General features: G+C 41.4%; 1 protein-coding gene across 1 annotated transcript in view; it reads left to right on the top strand.

Moving 5' to 3' along the window:
* The first annotated feature begins 11 nt into the window (after positions 1 to 11).
* Positions 12 to 15,453, top strand: part of MYO5A (myosin VA) — a 201,593-nt gene continuing 186,151 nt past the window's right edge. The window contains exon 1 of the mRNA XM_044918191.1: positions 12 to 107. Coding sequence (XP_044774126.1) covers positions 81 to 107 — 27 coding nt within the window. The 5' untranslated portion in view covers positions 12 to 80. The remainder of the gene's footprint in view (positions 108 to 15,453) is intronic.

Here is a 15,453-nt window from a genome sequence, read left to right as displayed (position 1 = left end):
TCCTAGTCGGCGCGGGCGGCCGCCCAGGCGAGGTGCGGCCTCCGCTCGGGCGGGGGGCGTCGGCGTCGCGGGGCCCCGCCATGGCCGCGTCCGAGCTCTACACAAAGGTAAGGCGGCCCGCGGGCCGCACCGTGGGAACGGGACCGCGCAGTGGGGACGGGGCCGCGCGGCCGGGCGCCGCCGGCTGTCAGGCTGGCGTGGGGCGGGGGCGCGAGGGCCCTGCGGCTGCACCACCCCCTTCCCCAGCATTTCAAAATGCTCAGCCCGGCCCGCCTGCCGCAGAGGCGCCTTCCTCTTTCGGGCGAAGGCGGCGGAGGGCGGCCTGCCTCGGCGGTCTCTGTGGCCCCTGCCACGCTCCCCGGGCTGCGTGCTCAGCGGGTTTCCGATTGGGAAGGGGGCCTGTGTCAGGATTGCCAGGCTTGGTTTTGGAAAAATCCTGGCTGCGGGAGATGCTTGATCGGCTGGATCAGATGGTCCCTCCCGTGGGGACAGGCGCTTAAAATAACGTCTTGTGTTGGTATGCGGTGCCACTTCCACCACCAGCCAACCTTTCTGTGAGATTATTTGGAATCCTGCCCCAGTCGATTCTCACCTTTAGCTGCCGGGTTTCAGATGGCTTCCCTGGGGTGGTGAGCCCCTGAGGAAGATGCAGCCGGATAAATGCGAGATGATTCACGGGCTGGGATGGTCGGTTCTCATTCGTCCCTGGGAGTTTGCTACCTACGTGTAATCCCTTAGAGCCTTGTTATGCTCCATGTCTTCACCATCCGCTGGGGCGAGCCTTTTCCGTCAGGGTTTAGTTTAAGGAAAGCGGTAGCCTTTTCTTTCTTACACCGACATCAGTATTTTCTGGGTCTGCTAATCTCTGAATGGCATATTTTGGAGAACTGTCCCTTTGAAGGCTTTTGAAAATTTGTCTTGGGCAGTGTGTGGTGCTTGGTGAATGTGTGTCGTCATGGCATTTTATACTATAACTCTGCTGTACGTAGGTGTTTTGCCAACTATTAATTACCTTTAGTTCCAGTTAACAGAATGGGCTTCACTTTCCAAGTTTGTGTTGGCAGCAGAATCTCCATTTAGGATCTTAGAATCATTGTTTCCAAATGTGACCCAAGTAAGCCCAGGACCCAAGTTGCGGCATGTTACTAGAAGTCTGGACACGCCATCAAGAGACCTGGATTCTAGCCCAGGCCTTTTCACTTACTGTGTGACCTTGGACAAGTCACTTAACTTTTTTTGTTCAGTTGTCTCATATCTGTAAGTGGAGTTAATTATACCTGCTCTGCATCTCTTTCAAGGCTGTTGTGAGGATCAAACCTGGGAATTAGATGGGAAAGCTTTTGTAACCTGTGAATTTCTCAAGAAATTGGTATAAGATTAATTCAACCACAAGATGAGGAGTTTGCATAAAACATTCTCTAGGACCCCTTTCTTTCCAGCCACAGACTTAAAAGAGTGCACAATTGGAACTTCTCTCTAAATCTGGTAATTTTCTTAGGCATTATAGGTCTCTAATGTATGAATGAATGTAATTGAAAACTGATTTGGTTACTTTATTAGTAAACATTGATACAGTGCTAACTATGTGCCAGGTACTACTCTAAGTGCTTTACAAATATTAACTCATTTAATCCTCATAATGAAAGTATGAGGTAGGTACTGAGAAATATCAGAGGCATTTTCCCATGAAGAGATATAGGTCTGTAAACATTCCCTAGTTACTTTGTATAGCCCTCCATTCTTCACTGTGCACAGTGAGGAGTCCATCCCTGAGCTGCCTAATTGTAGGCTGCTTAACTAGAGACTGATTGGATAATAAATTGCTCTTGGTCTTGGATCAGCCTTTTTTCTCCCAAGATAATTTTTGAGAAGAAAAAAAATTTTAAATACTGTGATTTTTTTTTTAAAGATTATTTATTTATTTATTTATTTGAGACAGAGAGAATGAGAGAGAGAGAGCACATGAGAGGGGGGAGGGTCAGAGGGAGAAGCAGGCTCCCCGCCGAGCAGAGAGCCCGATGCGGGGACTCGATCCAGGGACTCCAGGATCATGACCTGAGCCGAAGACAGTCGCTTAACCAACTGAGCCACCCAGGCGCCCAAATACTGTGATTTTTATATCTCAAGGTTTTGGCTTTTGATCATTGCTTCATCACACACTCTTTTAAAATGCACCTTCTAGTCATTGTAAAGACGGACTGGTTTAGACATCAAGAGTGAGTTGAGCTTAAATTGCCTTCTAAATACATTTATGCCTAAGTATATGCTAACCTCTTGGCTATTTGTTGACTAATTCTTTCTGTGAATGGGCCGTAGCTTAATGGTGGGTCAAAATATTGTGCCAGGTACTCTGCTTAATATTGAGAGGTTCTAACAATGAATAAGACACAGTCCTTTCCCTCAAAGGACTCATAGTCTTTCTTATATTTTTGACCTACTTTGAATATCTGGGAGCATAAATAACCTGTTGTTACCTCCACAGCAGTCAGACAGCTGGTGTGGTATTTATAAGTAGAAATTACGGAATGGGTCGGGACATGGGGAAGGTTGGAATGATTGTAGAGATAAAAGCTTGGGTAGTGATTATTAGAGGAAGAGGGAAATCATTAGAAGTTAAGTCAGTGGATAAACACAAGGATTTTTTTCCTCACAGAGGATTACAGGGAAGGAAGTTCTGGAGTAGATTACAAGGAAAGATATATTAGTGACATGTCATAATTATGATATTCAACATAGTGGTTAAATCTGAAAAGTGCCCTTTTAAAAAATGTCATTCAGAGCTTAAAGGCAGATTTTGATGTGTGATACAGATCAGCTCCCATTACGGTGAAAGGAAAGAGACCATTCAGTTTTTTCTTTATAGCTAAAATGATAATGGTTTTGTCACAGTAATTTATCAGGGCTTCCGTTTTGTAAATTTTTCCAGCAGTATAAACATTTTAAGGGCAATAACTAGGTTCCTAGGATATAACATTTCTGGAAACTAACATTTTGGTTAAAATATGTTTGTTGGTTTTTAAAATAAAGGCTATTGAGATGTAATTTACATACCATGCCATTCCCAATTTAAAGTTTACAATTCAGTGGTTTTTAGTATATTCACAGAGTTGTGGGTTATATTGTTTTTAGATCCACCTGGCTTGTTCCCAAAAGAATTGAAGGTGGCTAAGATATCTCATTGCTTCTGATTTTGAAAATATTTGCAAGTCTTGACTTGCCAGTGGATATCTGAATCATAATGTCACCCATAGATGCTTTCAGCAACTTCAAAGGATTCAGCATTTGTGGAGCAGAGTTTATTTTTTTAATTTTTTTAAAGCTTTTATTTATTTGACAGAGAGAGACACAGTGAGAGAGAGAACACAAGCAGGGGGAGTGGGAGAGGGAGAAGCAGGCTTCCCGCCGAGCAGGGAGCCCGAAGCGGGGCTCCATCCCAGGGCCCCGGGATCATGACCTGAGCTGAAGGCAGATGCTTAATGACTGAGCCACCCAGGTGCCCCTGGAGCAGAGTTTATTAACTAGGCTTACATGGATCACCAGCAGCAATACAATGGTATGGTAGGCCTCCTCACATGAACTTCCTAGACATGGATAACACCGTAAATGCTATAGAATGGCCAAGATTACCTGAAGTTGTTTAATTAGGAGTCCCATTGTGTATCGGGATGCTGAGTTTTGTAACAGTACAAAAAATTCTAAAACCCCTGCTCGAGAAGCCACGTGAACTTTCCTAGATGAGACAGCAATTTAGGCCAATAGATTGTATATCTGTAATCTTCCTTTCCTACCATAGTCCTTCATACCTACTTAAGCCACATGGCCTAGATTTTTTTCTGGGATAGTTCCTGTTTTTTGTTCTATGCCTCTTCCCCTTTACCATCAATCCTGGAAATTCGAACATTTTGATGTTGAAATTACATTTTTCAGACTACTTTCAACATCTGAAAGCAGGACAGAAACCTCATCTCTGATCATGTGCCAGATGTGAGGTTTGGCAAGTACATTCGATTTCCTCAAGTATCCTGTCATGCCTCTTCCATCTGTATTTCTTCCTGATGTCCCTAACAGTCTGTCTCCTGTAAATAATGGCTTGGGATGACTAGTCTACTTGTAGGAATGAAGCAGGGTATAAAGAAGTGGTTAAACAAGTAAGCACGTTTTCAGGCGTGTTGAACAGGATGAGTAATAGGAGAGCTGGGAGCCAAGGGAAACCAAAGAAACTGTTGCAGGAAACAAAATAGGAAATGATGGTCTGGTAGACTCAGGCACAGGCAGATGATGTGGGAAAGAAGGGGACAAACTTGGAAGACAGGTCTCTGTGATGGATTAGATATAGGGTGGGAAGGAGAGGGAACAGTGTAAGTTAACACCAGTAGCTCTAGCTTTGGAAACTGGAAGTTAATTCCCATTGTATCATGAATTTTTGCAGACTTTGTGGAACTTGTAAGCTACTCAGAAATACTTCAGACTTTTTTTTTTAACTTATTTATTTGTCAGAGAGAGAGAGAGAGCACGCACAAGCAGGCAGAGTGGCAGGCAGAGGGAGACGCAGGCTCCCCGCAGAGCAGGGAGCCTGATGTGGGACTTGATCCCAGGACCCCGGGATCATGACCTGAGCCAAAGGCTTAACCAACTGAGCCACCCAGGCGTCCCAATACTTCAGACTTCTTGAGCAAAGCAGAAAGCTCATGACTTCCTCTTGAAATTTGTTACTGTCTCTTGAAGTGTGAATGTCTGGTGTATTGCCCAGTGGCTAAAAGAGTACAAAGAGGTTTTAATTTTAATGAGAGTGGCTACTGCCAGATAAACATTTTAAATCTTCCTGGTGTTTTTTTTTTTTTTTTAGATTTTTATTTATTTATTGAGAGAGATAGTGATAGAGAGCCTGAGGGGGGGAGAGTCAGAGGGAGAAGCAGGGAGCCTGATGGGGGACTCCATCCTGGGACTCCAGGATCATGACCTGAGCTGAAGGCAGTCACTTAAACAACTGAGCCACCAGGTGCCCAATCTTCCTGGTGTTTTTAACTGTTCAAAGTAGGGGAACTCTGGAGGAGGGTCTATGAATGGGGTTTCTGGGATTTAACTACAACCTCCGAAGGGTTGGCGCAGGGTGGGGGTACACTATAGGCAAGTGTGGGAGAGGAGAGACAAACCCTCTTACCTCTTATCTCAGAAGGTAATTTAGCTTCTTTGTTTTTAACTTTATAATGGATTTCTCCTCCACTGGGAGGAGGATAGACTTTGATTTATTTGTCTCCACTTTATGCAATTCCTAATGAAGTATAAGGTATTCTCAGAAGTAGAAACTCCTGGCTGATCTATGGAATAAAGCCTGGCCCTAGGTAAAACATCATGTGGGCAACCCCACTCCTCCCATTCCATCCCCGGATGGCATGTCTTCTTCCCACAGTGTCTTCTAGACCTTTTGCATTTGTCTCCCCAGGGAGTTTGTCTTCTCCTTTCCTTCCAGCTCTGTCTCTCTCTCTAATCAACTTAGTGAGGTATAATTTGTTTGTGATAAAATTCACTCATTTTAAGTGTATAGTTTAGTGAGTTTTGACAAATATATTCTGTCATGTAACCACTACCATAAGCAAGGTATAGAACATTTTCATCATCCTCAGGAGTTCCTTGTGCTAAGCTTCCTCCCTTCCCCAGTTTATTCTTTGTATAGCTAAAATGATAATTTTTAAAATAAACTCCAATTTACTAGAGTTGTGCTTGCCCAGTGGGACATCAGGAAGAGTTGTTTGTGTGTTTTCAAAATATATATTACGGTTTCACCTTAGCCCAACCACTAGAGATACTTAATATACAGGACTGAGCTGGGGTGTCGCTCAGTGGGAGGTGGGAGTGGATGGCAGAGGAGTTTAGGTGGTTTATTTAATCTTTACTTCACACACTTACCCCTTTACCTTATCGATGGTGTCTGCCTTTGATGCCTTGGGTCCTTAGGTCCTTAGTGTGCTAAAATGCCCGTTGGTCAATTTTGCATTTTAATGGTTGTCCTGTTCCATCTACCTTGGTTGTAATGTCAGTCTGGGTTTGTGGTGATAACGGATTTTTAAACTGCAGAAACTATCCCTGGCTTCTTCATGCCTCAGACCTTCTCCATTTCTCTTCTAAGCCCTCCTCAGCTGGAAGTCCCCTAAACCAGCAGTTATTAGCATTAAACATTTTCTTGTACAATAGAGGCTTTTTGCCAATTGTGGAACTTAGGGATGGTGTGATTATGTTTTGGTTTCAAAATAACGGCTCCAGACTTGGTTGAAATCAGGAGAGAAGTACATTATCCATTTCTAAGTGTTCATGAGGACCACCTTATCTACGTCCTTTGGCCCGATATGCTGCTATGGCCAAAAACATGAGCACATTGCTGAACTGGAGGGAGGCTGGACACTAACAAGACAAGTTTTGTCTCTCCTTAGTCACTCGTACAGAAACTGGTGTTTTCTGGTGGACAGCCTCTCCTTTGCTATCCTGCCTTCCGCTCCCTTTTTGCAGCGGCGTCAATAAACTATCTCCTTTATTTATTTATTTATTTTTAAAGATTTATTTATTTATTTGTCAGAGAGAGAGAGCGTGTGCAGAAACAGGGGAAGGGGCAGGCAGAGCAGGCAGAGGGAGAAGCAGGCTCCCCGCCGAGCAGGGAGCCTGATGCGGGACTCGATCCCAGGACCCTGGGATCATGACCGGACCTGAAGGCAGACACTTAACCGACTGAGCCACCCAGGCGTCCCAAACTATCTCCTTTAAAAACAAAACAGACAAAATGGAAAACAAAACCAAAAAAACCACCTTTGCATTTTCCTGGCCAGGAATCCTGTGTGGGTGGTTGGGGTTTCTACTTCTTAATAAAAACACACTGAAACTAGAGGAGTTTCAGAATGGGAGATTTAAAAATAAAATGACTGTGGCAGTAAAGAAAGTAGATCAGAAAGGCAGAACTCTTTAATTTAGAAAGGTGAAGGTGAAAATCGATGAAGTATTTAACGTCAAGACTAAGAAATTTGTAACATCAAATCTCAGTAGGGATACTTGTTAGATCTTCAAATAAATGTGTCATTTAAAATGAATTTCTTCTTTAAACATTAAGTTTATATTTATGAAACTTATTACCTTAAGTTATGATGACAGCTAAGATGTAGTAGATAAATAAAGAGGGTCTGGATAATTCATGGATCATAGTTCTGCGATACCAACTTAACAAACATCTCTTTGACAGTGTTACAGAGTTTACCAGCCAGAGCTGTTTTAGTTGGAAGTAACAGAAACACAACTCAAAGCTAAAAAGGATTTTATTTGCTTCTATGACCTGAATGCCCAGGTCCATGGATTCAAGGCTAGAACCTGGTCTCTGAGGCTCTCTGTCACCAGTTCTCATGTCAAATTGTGCTGTCTACCATTGGTTTCATCCACATGACAGCTCTTTTCATGGTGAAAAAGATGATCAGTGACACCTGCAAGACCACATGATCTTCTAGTTCTGGGCCTGGAGGAAGTCTGGTAAAAGAATTCTGGTTGCCCTTGCTAGGAGTCATGTGTCCTCTCCTTTCACTGTGCTGTGTAGGTGGGGCGGCCGGGGGGGTGGGGGGGGGGCAGTGCGGAGGAGGGGGAGAATGCTATGCATAGTCAAGTCATGCTCGGCTCAAAGACTAGGTGGAGGACAGGATGTCATGATTGATAGCTCCACTCAGACCGGGTGGGGTGGCTGAAAGCTGTTGCGCATCAGAAAGAAGAGTTAATATCCACTATGAAGAAGTTACCCAAAATACAAAGCAATTGAATTCTGCCCCTTCTCTTCTGATCTTTAAACAGAAGAATGGGAGAATTTTGCATGACCAGAAGGACATTGGGTAGCTTTCCCTGATAGAATCATTTTGAATAAAAAAAAAAAAAGTCATGGAGAATCCATATAAGCAAATGTTACTGAAATCGTATCAGAGATGGAAGATTTGAAAAGTATTTTTCATTTAGTCTTAATCAGGAGGTTATGAACCCTATGTCAGCTTTCCTTCTGATCTTTTTCTGCCATATTTCCTCAGTGTTTTATTTCCCCTCATTTCCTTCATATTTTTGCTTGAATACATTATTCTCTTCCCCCATTTTCATCAACAAATAAGTTGTAAAATTTGTTATTCCCGTTTGATTCATTTCCAGTGTTCTTTTTCTACTCTCTTGCCTTCCACCCTGTCGTATGCTCCTAGACACCCCTACTCCTTTATTTAATCTACTCACCCTAATGCTCTGTTGTGCTTTTTTTTTTTTTTTTAAGATTTTATTTATTTGACGGATAGATAGAGAGCACAAGTAGGCAGAGTGGCAGGCAGAGGGAGAGGGAGAAGCAGGCTCTCTGCTGAGCAGGGAGCCGGACGTGGGACTCGATCCCAGGACCCTCCTGGGATCATGACCTGAGCCGAAGGCAGCCGCTTAACCGACTGAGCCACCCAGGCGCCCCATCTGTTGTACTTTTGCTTTGTTACCACTCCCTGAATCCGACATCACAATAGGGAGTAATTTCTCATGAGTTTACATAAATTATTTTCTGTGTATGGGAGTATCTATATATTTTAAACTATTAAACATTTTTGTGTTAGACTCCACTTTAGTCTAGACTAGACTAGTTAGAACTTAGTTTTTCATTTTACCATACTGGAATATATACAATTAAGGTGACCAGCTATTTCTTTAAGGATACCATCTCACTTTAAAAAATATTTTTGTAGCAGTCCTTAAAAAACTTTTATCCAGAATTGGTCTCTACATGCTCAAGCTGAGAAAAATCTTACTTCTAATTTGAAGCATCATGCTCACGCTGGGAGCAGAAGTCCTGGAGATGTTTTTCATAAAATCAGGATATTTTTAATAAGGAACTTAGGTCAAAACCTGGATTAAATGTTTATCAATTCAGAATATATATAGATAGATAGCTCTCTCTATATATACATATATCTTATTATAGAAGTGAAAAGTTAAACTCACTAGAGTTAATATTGTATTTTAACCCACTCTTCCTGTTCATACTAATTTTTTTCATCTTAGACCAAGATTTCTCAACCTCTGCACTATTGCCATAGTAGGCTAGATAATCCTTCCTTTCTGTGGGCTTGTCCTGTGTATTGTAGGATTTTTAGCCAAATCCCTAACCTTTATCTGCTAGATCCAGTAACATCCCTTACCCCCAGTTGTAAAAACCAATCCATATTGTCTACAGACATTGCCAAATATCCCCTGGGGGCGGGGAGCAAATCCCGCTCCCCTCTGCCACACTTGAGAACCCCTGTCCTAGACCTTAAGGCTTAGACTAGGGTAAGAAAAAGAGTTAAAAATAGAAGGAGAAATTTATTGGAAAAACTTTTAAAAAATAACTTTCCAGTAATTTTTTTTCTGCTTATAGAAATCATACATCTCAGATAATTTGGAAAATACAGAAACATATAAAGGAAGAAAATTAAAAATAAACTAATACCACCCAGAGATAATAATTGCTAATTATTAATTTACTTCCCTAAGTCTTTCATCTACATTCATATGGTAATTTTTATGATTTTTTAAACTTAATATATATTGTGAGAATTTTTATATCATTAAATATTCATTGAGAATGTTTTTAGTGGCTGGATAATATTCTGTCACCTGGATGTACCATAATTTATTTACTGCTGGGCATTTTCACTATTATAAGATAGGTACTATGGTGAGCATCTTTGTACATAAATCTTTGAATTAGTCGGTTTTAGTCAATTTCATATTCCAAGTCTCTCTGACAAGTGTTGACATTTACATTTATGCAGGGTAGGGTATTCACATTTATTTCCTTTTAAAAATAGCATTTTTTATGTACATTGCTTCAGGGCTAGGATGACCAGATGTCCCACTTAATGTGAGATGCTTTCTGCCATTCGGTGCCTTTATTGTGTTTTGAGAAATCCTCTTAGATAGAAATATATAAATTTCTTTCAAAAACCTAACCTTTTAGAAATCTAAACTATTTCCTTTTCCTGACCATTTTCCTCATTGTTGCTCTTATTCATTGTTTCTTCTTGATTTTGGGGGAATCTGGGCCAGACAGAATTATTGAATTAGAAAGAATTAAACAAACAAACAAACCATGAAGCTATTGTCTTAAGAGTATAAACAAAGTATAATTTTAACCTGAAAATATGTTGTCATTTTATTGTAGACAACATATCCTCCTAACTAGAACAAATTACTATTTGTCGGGAGTGGTCAGAGAATGAGCTTGTTTTCAGTGGATAGTCAAGAACCTGAGAGACCTACCTGCTGTCAAACAAGTAGAATGGAGCAAAATACACCCAGTGTTAAAGATAGCACCCTGAATGGAATCTTTATAGCACTCAGAAGGTATTTGGGGGTTTGGGAGGCCTCTGGGTCATTGCTGTGTACAGCAGCTGTGCTTAAGGATTGGTAGCCACAAATGTTGAAAGTTGATGGTGTGGAAACTTAGATATTGAAGCTGTAGGAAACCCAGTAGAAGTTGGAAGTTTCTTTGCTTTCTTCCTCCACGAAAACCTTGATTTTTACCTTCTTTAGTTGTCATTTGTTTTCTTCTAAAAACCGTGGCTTGCAGAAATGCACGTCTCCGTGGCAGTATAATGATCAAATAATAATGGTTAGTATTTACCGAGGTCTCACTGTGGACCAGACACTATTCTGAGAACTTGGTTACAACTGTTTGCTTCCTTGGCTTCCACCTCTCCCAGTGCCTGAGAGAGAGGCAATGTATCACAGCAGTCAAGTATGGACTCTATACTTAGCGTTTGAATTCTGGTTTGAATCCTGGATTCACTTTTCGCTTTCCGTGTGACCTTGACCAAGCTACTTAACTTTCCTGTGCCTCAATTTCCTCATTTTTTTTTTAAGATTTTATTTATTTATTTGTCAGAGAGAGAGCGCAAGCAGGGGGAGTGGCAGGCAGAAGGAGAAGCAGGTTCCCCGCTGAGCAGGGAGCCGGATGCGGGACTCCATCCCAGGACCCAGAGATCATGACCTGAGCCAAAGGCAGCTGCTTAACCAACTGAGCCACCCAGGCATCTCTCAATTTCCTCATTTTTTAATGGGGATAATAATACCTACCTCATGTGGTTTTAATGATGACTAAATTTTTTAATATATATATAAATGCTTAGAATGGTAACTGATGCATAATGCAGACTTAACTGTTGCCTCTTATTATTGTTGCTGTTTGGTTGTAGCTATTGTTCTTTCTCTATGGCCACTTTATCTTCTTCATAAACTCAGCTACGTCTTATAACCTCCTGGATATTGGTGCTCCTAGGTTCTGTCCTTAACCTACATTCCCTCCCACTGTGGCCTGATCTGCTCCTGAAAAGTTAGGTGTGAACCTGTGCTGATGACTTTCAAATCTCTGTTTCCAGCCTACTTGTTCTTGCAAACCTAAATCCCTGCAACAGCTGCCTATGGACATCTTTACGGGCACCTCAAACCTAGCATATTCAACATTGAACCTGTCATCTCCTCCCTTCCTCTTCATTCCACTCTACTCTACTTCTTTGTGTCTTACTTTCCTCATCTGTAGGATGGTATAATAGTAATAGCAACTTCATAGAGTTGTGAAGGGGATTAAGTGATATAGTGCACGCACAGCTCTAGAATAATGCCTGGTTCACGTCTGAGAAAAGTTAGCCACTGTAATTGTTACTATTTGTATTCCTTGTCTGGGGAACGGCATCAACATCCATCTATGGACCCAAACAGAAACTTAGAAATTGTCTTGATTTACACCCCCTTTAGCCAACTGCCACCCCCCCAATCACTTACCATTTCCTGGTACTATCCTTAGTTTGGACCCTTTTTATTTCTTTCTTGGATCCTGTAACAGCATCCAGAGCAATTTTGGGTCTTACCTCCTGTAATCTGTTTTTTGTTCTGTTACCAGAGTGATCTTCATGTAAGGAACATATCTGATCATGCCACTCTCTGACTTGAAATTCCTCAGTGATTCCTTATAGGATATTGTCTTGAGAATAAATGTGTTAATGTAGTGCTTTCCAAACTTTGGTGTCCATCTGAAATCACCTGGGAATCTTGTTAAAATGGAGGTTCTGATGTAGGTCTGTGATGGGGCCCCAAGACTTTCTAACAACTTCCATGTGAAACCAGTGCTGCTAGATTGAGGACCACACCTTGAGTAGTGAGGCCATGATACACTGGGCTTTTCCTGATCTGCCTTCACCCTGGGCCTGCCTCCTGTCTCATTTTCCCTCCTGGCATTCAGGTCGTCACCTTAAGAGCTCTCCAGGTTGCCTTCTTCCTGCTTTGCAGCATTCCCCTTGGCTGGCTTTCTCCACTGTTTGTTAATGAATTATGTCTTTCAGATCCTAGTCTGTCTAACATGTTCCTGAGTGTTCTTATAGAACGCTCTGTCTACATCTGTCCTGACACAACACTGCATTGCATATGTTTATCTCCTGAGGACAGGGGAAATACCACGTTTGTTTTGTTTTAGTAACAATTTCATTGAGATATCATTCACATGCATTACAATTCATTCATTTAAAGTGTGTAATTAGTGGTTTTCATGTTTTTTGACCTAGCATCTAGGCTAGTATTTAGTACATAGTAAGTAACACCTCCATGATTGAATGAATGAATGAACTAGAAGGTGTTAAAGTATCATTGGAAAACACAGATCTTAACATGCTGCTCTCCAGCTTAAAAAACTCTGGCCGGTCCCCAGCCCCTCCTCCCCTGCCCTATGAATCTACTGTAGAATCAACTCATTCCTTATCTTCACATTTAAGACTCTTGGTCTTTTTCTTTCTTTCTTTCTTTTTTTTTTTTAAGATTTTATTTATTTATTTGACAGAGAGAGACACAGCGAGAGAGGGAACACAAGCAGGGGGAGTGGGAGAGGGAGAAGCAGAAGCAGGCTTCCTGCGGAGCAGGGAGCCCGATGCGGGGCTCGATCCCAGGACCCTGGGATCATGACCTGAACTGAAGGCAGATGCTTAACGAGTGAGCCACCCAGGCACCCCTTGATCTTTTTCTAACCCTAGTCTCTTGGCTTGATCTTTCACAACATGGGTTTCCCAGACTTTATATGTAGCAATCATCTGGAATGCTTTTTAAAATGTAAATTTCTGAGGGGCGCCTGGGTGGCTCTCTCAGTTAAGCATCAGACTCTTGATTTCTGCTCAAGTCATGATCTCAGGGTTGTGGATGGAGCCCTAAGTTGGGCTTCATGCTCAGTGGGGAGTCTGCTTGAGTTTCTCTCTCTCTCATACCCTCTGCCCACCCCAATAAGAAATAAATCTTAAAAAAAAAAAAGTAAATTCCTTAGTCTTGCTTCCAGAGACTCTTGAGTCAGTAGGTTTGGAAGTCCCAGGAATCTGCATTTTTTTTTTTTTTTTAAGATTTTATTTATTTGACAGAGACACAGCAAGAGAGGGAACACAAGCAGGGGGAGTGGGAGAGGGAGAAGCAGGCCTCCTGCGGAGCAGGGAGCTGGATGCGGGGCTCGATCCCAGGACCCTGGGATCACGACCCGAGCCGAAGGCAGACGCCCAACGACTGAGCCACCCAGGCGCCCCAGGAATCTGCATTTTTTAACCAATGCCCTAAAGGATTCTGATGCAGGTGGTCTGTAGAATTCCACTCTGGAACGTAGAACCAACCTTGCTGCTTGAGCCAGTATTCCAGCTTTGCCTGACTTTGGACTTTGTCTACCATATTTCCCTCTTACCAGAATCCCCTACCTAATAAATGTGCAGTAAAAGTTAGCTGATTTAAACTATTTGTTCAGTGGTGGTGGTGGTGAGTCTTTTTAAAATTATAAGACTGTATTACTGTAGATACATTGTGGGCCATTTTCCCCCTGGCTATCCTTAATGTTTCACTTTTAATAGAATATGTGAGAAAACCTAGCACATGGAAGTGACCCAGTAAATCTTTTTGCTATTTTTAAAGGCAACTGGAAAAACTGCCTCTCTTATATTAAAACTAAATTGAGAATCTTCTATGGTGAAAGATGTTCCATTACCTTTACTAATAATAGATGTGAAATAGTGTAAGAAATGACTTGCAAAATTACTGTGGGAACTATTTTTCTTTTAAAAAAAAATCTTTTAAAGAAAACTACAAAAATAATAAATATACAGTGCAGATCCTTGGCAAATTCATACATATAAAAGAAAGAATTGCATGTAATCTCACTGTCCTCACAGATTCTTAATATTTTGATGTATGTCCTTCTACTTTTTTCCTATGTATATTTTCTCCAACAAAATGGTTTATTTTGTGCATTCTATTTTATAGCAAGATTTTTTTTCTCTAAGTAGTATATTATGAACGTTTTCCCATGCCAATACATAATTTTTTACAGTATCTTTTTAATGGATTCAGAGTGTTATATTGCATGAGTCAGTCATATGTTAGTCAACCAGTCCACTATGGTAAGTTCCAACTTTTTGACAGTTTACATTTAAATTGAAGAGAACCAAAAGCCTTTGTGTGTTCCTTTAAAAAGAAATCAATTGTAGTAGTTAATGAATTTGACTATAATTAACAGAACATCCCATTTTTCTACATAACAATATTGGTACAAAAACTTGGTGATTATCATATCAATGTTAAGAGGATTATTCTTATTATAAGAGTTTAAAAGGACAAAAAAAACCCCCACAGGAATATCAAAGCACTCAGGAATAAATTCTTTTCTTTTTTTTTTTTTTTAAGATTTTATTTATTTGACAGAGAGACACAGCGAGAGAGGGAACACAAGCAGGGGGGAGTGGGAGAGGGAGAAGCAGGCTTCCCGCTGAGCACGGAGCCCGATGCAGGGCTCGATCCCAGGACTCTGGGATCACGACCTGAGCCAAAGGCAGACGCTTAACGACTGAGCCACCCAGGCGCCCCAGGAATAAATTCTTAAATGTTTGAAGTCTCGGAGTATGCCAGCCACAACAGCCCACTAGAAGGAAATTCTCCAGACTATAGATGTAGACAGATCAAGGTTATTAACCAATGGGCCAGGTGAATCAAGCCGTAGGTTAGCTCCAGCTTGAGAGGACAGTGGATCCCTTTCTCTGCCAGTATTTTGGAAGCCATATCGTAGGTGGGATGAATTGTAGTGTAATCTACACATTAATATACTTGCTTTTTCTTGTTAATCAAGGAGACTGTCCCTGACTACTAAGAGCCGCTCAGGATTTGTCAAGCCTCTACATCCATATTTAATAGCAGAATAGCCTGGTTATTCACAAACTGTTGGCTGTAGAAATGAAAATGTTGACTTAGGCTAAGGGAGAAGAAATAAAGCAGAGGTTGTTATTCAAGAAAAAACACATTTACTAAATCAAGAGAAGTAATGTGGGAAATAATCTCTGAGACCTTAGATTGAGCTCTTTAAAGCTCTGAAAAAGAGTCTTTTGGATAATGTATTTCAGTTAAGCCCCCTTGGTTTACAAATAC

This window comes from Neomonachus schauinslandi, chromosome 9 (genome assembly GCF_002201575.2).
Source record: "Neomonachus schauinslandi chromosome 9, ASM220157v2, whole genome shotgun sequence".
In the NCBI taxonomy this organism is placed as follows: domain Eukaryota; kingdom Metazoa; phylum Chordata; class Mammalia; order Carnivora; family Phocidae; genus Neomonachus; species Neomonachus schauinslandi.
The sequence above is the reverse complement of the archived record's forward strand: the minus strand, read 5'-3'. Positions and strand labels throughout refer to the sequence as shown.